Raw genomic sequence first — 6,728 nt, forward strand, 5'->3', positions numbered from 1 at the left:
TTCCCTTTAATTGTGTTGTTTTTATTTGTTTAATATTTTTATTTACATTTGCAAACATAATAAAAATATAAATACAAAATAGTGAAATGCTTAGAGCGTCGCTTAGGGCGGGCTATAGTCCGCCCCACCGCAGGTGGGATAGGAGGAGAATAAAATGCTGATGTGGCGATGCATAGGGCATCGCTTAGGGTGTCTCATCGTGGATGCCCTTAGGTTTATTCTGATTCCCAGTATTTAGCAGCATTGTGCTGTTGTACTGACATTGGATTCATAGATTACGAAGCAATTTATTAACTAAGCTAATTATGTTCTTCCACAAATTTTATCTTATAGAATATCTTAAAACTCCACAAAATATAAAGTTACTAGTACATAATTTTGAACAAAATATATACAGAATGAACTCCAAAACATAAAAATAAAGAAAGAGATTTTTCAATATTAATTGCACCAATCATCATGTTTGTTTAGTATGCAAAGAGAGCTATATACGTTATTCAACATTAAATTAAATAAATAAAATAAATTATATATACACAAGGAAATTAATGAGATAAAAATGCGCCAGCAAGTTGCAAATTAAGTAAACGTATTACTACTATATACATGCACAAATGAACATATATATGATTTCAAGTATTAAAACCCATAAATAGGACACAGTGGTAATAATCACGTAGATGCTTAGACATATACATATATATTATCATGTTTGGCTTCAAATAACTGAATTAATTCTTCGACTAAAGTAGTTTATAGAGAAGATAAAAAATTGCATCTTTGCAACCCACGAGTTGAACATATATATATGGTGTCAAACCCCTCATACTATCATTTTTACGAATTAAAAATAATTGTTGTGAGAGGGATCAGACGACCAAAATCTTCAGATATGCATTTTTTTAAAAATAATTTGCACAAGTAATCTTACTAAAAACCAAGAGCTTTTTTAGGCGTGGCTTCTCCTGCAACTGGATGATCCAGCTTTGCTTGTTTGTTGCTTTCCATCTTTAATCCGAAATGAATATGAGGAAAATGTGCCCACTGCATATCACACAATATCAAAATCACTGACGCATAGTTTTCGTACTTTTGTAATTGTTTTCTGATTATGCAAAAAAAAAATGTCAACTAAATTTAGGGGAGTACTAAGAAATTTGTTTTAATAAAGGTTATATATTCTCAATTCGAGACAATATTATATTTGATCCGTTGTGATAATATAAGCTTTTGTACAAAGACTAACTTAAAATACCAAAACTTCTACTATGATATACAGATAAAAAAGAGATGTGAACAAATTGATTATGAAGATGCATGTATATTGTATGTGAAGTAATTTCAAGACATGTAAGGCAAAATTATGGATAATTATTATCCACAGACGCTATATATTTATAAATGCAACTTTTAAATATTTGAAGAATTATTAGTTAACAAACAATAGTTCATTTATGTATTTTATTTATTTTGGTTTTGCACTATACTAAGGCCAATAATTCTTAATAGATGTACATCATTAACTACACATTATGAAATGATTATTACACTCTTGCATCTATTTTGCATTTCACATTTTGCCACTTGAATGTATTTTATGATATTCTCTCCATCCCATTGAAGACCTATTTTTTTCTTTGTCCGTCCCAAACCCCTTATTTAGAAAATAATAAAAATATTCAATTATATTTTCTCTCATTTACTTGATTCATCTCTCATATTTTAAAATCACTCACCAATCTTTTCTCTCTCTTACTTTATTCATGTTTCATAATACTTTAAAAGTTTAAAACACTCAATAACATTTTCTCTTTATTTAAACTCCTTAAAATAAAAGTGTATAAAATCTTGTATGGTATCAAAAATGGGTCATCCATCTTCTCTAAGATGGAGGAAGGACTAATTATATGATTTTTGAAAATCCCACTAGGGATCTGGTTTTTTAGGTCAGAAAATTATAAATGTTTTAGTTTCTCTCTTGAATTAATATGAAGAAATAATTGAATAAAACTTACGTTCTTTGCAGCAGTGCTAAAGGCTTCACGATGGCTAATATCAGGATTGGTTGCTTTTATCCTCTGAATCTCCTCTCTGTCAACACAATACATATACATATACTCAACTTAATAATTTATTGTGTAGTGTGTTTTCACAGCAAAAAGACGATGATACAACTTACTTTATGAAACGATTGTACGCTGATGGAATGCGTTGTCTTTTCTCTGGTGCTGTGAAACCATGATTCATCACACAATTAATAAAAAATATATATAGGAGTTATCAACATTATTGAAAATAAAATTTAAATAATATCCACTTCCTACACGGAGTATACTATGTCCTACTTCCAAAACTCTAGTGTAAACTCTATTACTCCCTCCGTCCCGGCTAAGATGACACATTCCTTAGCCGGCACGGGGTTTTAGGAGTAATTGGTTAATGTGTTTAATTGGAGAGGAAAAGGTGAGTGAAAGTATTAAAATAGAGAGAGAAAGAAATGTGAATATTTTAATAGGGGTGGAAAAAAGTGGTTGTGTGTGTTAATTGGAGAGAGAAAGTTTCCAAAAAAGGAAATGTGTCATCTTGGTTGGGACAAACTAAAAAGGAAAACGTGTCATCTTAAGTGGGACGGAGAGAGTAGTACATTTCTCTAATAATGAACATAACAAAATGTCACGTACAAAATTTATATATAGAAACCGAATAATCATTCTAGTAGCTAGGAGTGTATTTAGGTCTACACGTCCATGAGAACATAGAGGGAAATTAAATGTCCTACAAATTTTAGGCTTATCGTGTTGAGATCTGGATATAAAATAACACCAAATTAAATATATAATGCACTCTACCAAAGGGAATAGGGAGTACCAATTAAATTAAAGACTTCTTTATTCTTTTTCACTTGCAATGTCCATGAAAATAAAATAAAATGGATATTTTAGGAAACTAGCATGATCTATAAGGCATTGATTAGTGGTGGGGTGAAGTGGTTATATCTTATGTATAAAGATAAAGAGGCATTGCCTAATTCATAAAAGTACCAGGCCTATGTATGTTTGAGTCTCCTGCTCTTTGCAGATCATGACTTGTCTTGAAATGTTATGTCACTATCACAACAGTTCATATATGTTTAAATTTGTCAGCTAATCCTCTCTCTTGAATTCATCATATTTACTTTAAAGTACATTAGTCTCTCCAAACTATATGGCTTTTTTCTTTTTCACATCCTAAACTACTTCAACAATCAATCTATAATTTATACTGTACTCCATATTAGAAGGGTCATATACTCATTTTGCCATTTTGTACCGTTTGCAATAAGTCCCATTCACCTTTTCTCATTCAATGTGTATAATGGACCTGTCATTCACTTAATTCATTACACTCACATTCTATTATAAAATTAATTTATAAAAGTAGGGTCCACATTATCACGGACTCATTTTTTTCATTTTTATTCACAGAGTCAAATAATTTCTTAAATCTCGTGCTGAGATTATAAATGGCGGACCAGGGAGTAAAAGACTAAAATCCAATCCAAGTAGTAGTATTATATAATCAGACGACTATATAGATTAAAAAAAAAAAAAAAAAAAAAAAAAAAACTCTTACGGCGTATTGGAGGCATCTTAGGCTGTTCAATGTCAACTTGAAGAGAACCGTATCTATTGCACTTTGAAGAGGAGCCGTTGTCCCTAGTGGCCGCGGCGTTGTTGACACCGGCAGCCAAGGCTGCGAAGGATTGCTGTTTCTGCGACCACAATAGCGCAAATTCGTCGGATCTTATGTACTACTATAAAAAATGAATCAAAAACAGACTAGGATAATGCGTTGTTAAATTACTACTTATATACTCCATATTGTTGAACTAAATAAAAAATTATAAATTAAGAAGGTGGACATCCCTCAAATTCTCTGCTTTTCTTCTACTACAATTGTTACAGAAAATACAACAATACACCTCATCAAAAGTTAAATTCTTCATTTTGGGACCATGCATCTCCATCTACTTCTAAACTTTTTTGGTGGCAGCCAGAAATTGTAAGTCACACATACGCTCGATTATACTTATAATTCTGCATTTTGGGATCATCATTATGTATCTACAACGCAGAAATGTAGTCCCGAATTCTTGGTGAGTGAAACTGGAAAAAGAGAATTAACACACCACACATATATATGTATGCATTCATGTTATTACACACACCTGGAAATCTTGGAGGTGAACAGACTGAAGCAAAGCTCCCATATTGACTGAGAGCAAATTTGAGCAGTGCCCACATCTCACTGTTACAATACTAAACATGCTCCCAAATGGAACATTAACCTGCACACAATCTCCATCTATCACATATAAAACCCACCACAAAAAAAATAAAAATAAATTAAATCTTGATCATGAAACTAAACCCTAGGCTCAACAAATTACCCATCTATTGTATGTTGTGTGTGTTTTCTCAAGAAGACAAATCTATCGCCTTAAAGAGAGCGGCGAAGATATCCCATTCTTTTCAACCAAAAAATGGGCAAGTTCTTGTCACACCATATTTTCAAAAATGGGAAGTATTGAAGAAACACAAGTAGATTTACTTTCATTTTTCATCTCACCTATAAGATATATATACATAGACACACGCAAAATGTAAATATATGTATAAGCATCTTTCTTTTTGTTAGTTTGATCATATAGTAGTTGTATAATGAAGGTTTGTTAAAGTAAGCTATCAGAATGTGTAAAAATGAGGGAAATTCTTGAATATATGGGCACGGCACTCAAATGTGGACAATAACCAAGATATATTTAATACTACTCCCCTTATAATAAATCTCTCTCTTCTCATCTTTTCAGTGCTACTGACTTTTTCCTGCAACACTGACACCATCAGTGATCACTGTGTGTGTGCGCGTTTTAGAGAGAGAGAGAGATAGAAAGAGAGGAAAGCTATGTGACTGGAACGGAATTCATCAAAAGACCGTAACGAAGAGGAAAACTCATCAATTAATCGTATGCAAATTTGTCAATTAGCTGCTCTTTTTTTACAGACCGTAAAATTAAGCCAAATTTATTTCCAATCACACCAAAAAAGAGCGATCTTGTTAGTTAACACACACACTTTGATGAAATAATCATGATTTTATTTTGGAATCTAAGAGTCCAACCAACATAAAACACACAAATTTATATGATGAGATAAATAAAAAAGTTCATGGGAAAAATTTAAATGGGTGTGAACAGAAACACCCATTTCAGACAAGGTGTATGAGTATTTAGTGGACTGATGTACTGGCAAGAAAAAACAAAGTTTCAAGAGAAATTAGATGAGTCATGAATTAAGGTGTTTGATGATAAAAAAAAAAATAGGACAAAACTGCATCAGCAATAATTAAATTCAATGTTTGAACGCAGATAAGAGGAACCCTAAAAACCACAAGATCATAGGGTTCATATTGACTATTAAAAATACGTAACATCTAAAATATGGTTCTTTAATGTGATGAGTGCTGCAGATAACGAAAAGTAGGTTTCTTTCTGGGTTGCTGGGATTTCAATTTCTTGTCCCTTTAACCCCAAAAATAAAGCGAAATTAAGAGAAAAAATCAAATCTTTGGCCAAAACACACATTCTTGGTACATAAAATATGAACTGGGTAATAATAACTTCCTAGCTTTCTTGTCACCATAACTTATCCGACAGTTTTCTAGACAGAATTGTTTTTTAGTAAGAATCAACATAAAATACCATACCATATATAGGTAAATCGAAAACAGCCAACAATTTCACTGAACCCACAATTCTCAACCTGCATTTTTCAGAGAGTGCTTTAAAATTTGAATCTTTTTTTTTTTTTTTTGCTTTTTTAAGCAACAATACATTAAACATACAACCAAAAACTGGGTGTTTCACAAAAGAAAGGGAAAGGCTGCTCTTTTCCGAAAACCCTATTGTTATTGAGCTTTAATTTGATCTCTTCATGAAATTTAATTAGCTACATGGTAATGAAGTAAAATAAATCGAAAGAAAATTATACCGCCAAAATGGTGTTGCAGTAGTTGCAATTAACATAACACACAGGCTCAGCGGTCAATTCCATTGACATCTTAGCCGGAGAGATCACCGGAGGAAATGGTGTTTTTTCTCTAAAAAATAAGAGGGAAAACAATTAAAGAGAAGGGCTGAAGGATCAAGAAGTGAGGAATTATAAATCCAGCCAAGAGATAGAGGGAGGGGTCAATATATTTATGCAACTGTGTGTGTATTTAAGTCGGATAAATGTATAATTAATGTGTTGTTTTTATGGTAGTCGGAGAGAAGAGGGCAAGAAATGAGTGTAGAAAACTGAATGGAAATTAGATGAGGAGAGAGAAATGGGTGGGAGAGAGAAGTGGGAATGCAAAATTTTAGTGGTATTTTAGTAATGGGATTTGTAAAAAGAAAAGAATGGTGTTTTATTTATGGAAAGATGGTTTGGAGAGAGAGGGTGGGGGATATTATGATTGAGAGAATGAGTGGGTGGAGTGATGTGGTTTTTGTATTTATATTGCTTCATATTCTGCAGCGGACTAGGGGGGCGAGATATTAATATTTCGGAATGTTTTGGGATTAGAGTTTGTAACAATACAATCAATTTTGTGTCAACGTAATACTCATTTGAAGACCTAAGTTCTTGAAAGAGAAAAGCCAAGTTTTATTTTATTTTTATTTCGTCGACAGTTTTCTTACTTTGATT

At 32.3% G+C, this 6,728-nt stretch overlaps 1 protein-coding gene across 2 annotated transcripts; it reads right to left on the reverse strand.

Annotated features, from left to right (window-relative positions):
* Positions 1–639: 639 nt before the first annotated feature.
* On the reverse strand, positions 640–6,494 carry LOC125219874 (axial regulator YABBY 5-like). 2 transcript variants are annotated; one of them, XM_089063339.1, is made up of 7 exons: positions 6,030–6,494; positions 5,746–5,801; positions 4,208–4,327; positions 3,613–3,751; positions 2,180–2,228; positions 2,016–2,091; positions 640–1,044 (listed from the first exon to the last, which is right to left on the reverse strand). In XM_089063339.1, the coding sequence occupies exons 2-7, from the start codon at positions 5,746–5,748 to the stop codon at positions 931–933; spliced, it is 501 nt and encodes a 166-aa protein (XP_088919465.1). In that variant the 5' UTR covers positions 5,749–5,801; positions 6,030–6,494; the 3' UTR covers positions 640–930. The 2 variants fall into 2 exon arrangements, with proteins under 2 accessions (XP_088919465.1, XP_047977918.1); XM_048121961.2 differs by lacking the exon at positions 5,746–5,801.
* Positions 6,495–6,728: the final 234 nt, after the last annotated feature.

This window comes from Salvia hispanica, chromosome 1, assembly GCF_029641045.1.
Source record: "Salvia hispanica isolate PSC_SH4W2 chromosome 1, Shi_PSC_v1, whole genome shotgun sequence".
NCBI classification, from domain to species: domain Eukaryota; kingdom Viridiplantae; phylum Streptophyta; class Magnoliopsida; order Lamiales; family Lamiaceae; genus Salvia; species Salvia hispanica.

Excerpts from the sequence above, each read along its gene's own strand:
- LOC125219874 (XM_048121961.2), bottom strand. The coding sequence starts at position 6,098 with ATGTCAATGGAATTGACCGCTGAGCCTGTGTGTTATGTTAATTGCAAC. Across the intron at positions 4,328-6,029 it reads ACTGCAACACCATTTTGGCG|GTTAATGTTCCATTTGGGAG; the intron begins GTATAATTTTCT and ends GATTGTGTGCAG. Across the intron at positions 1,045-2,015 it reads TTAGCACTGCTGCAAAGAAC|TGGGCACATTTTCCTCATAT; the intron begins GTAAGTTTTATT and ends TGTGATATGCAG.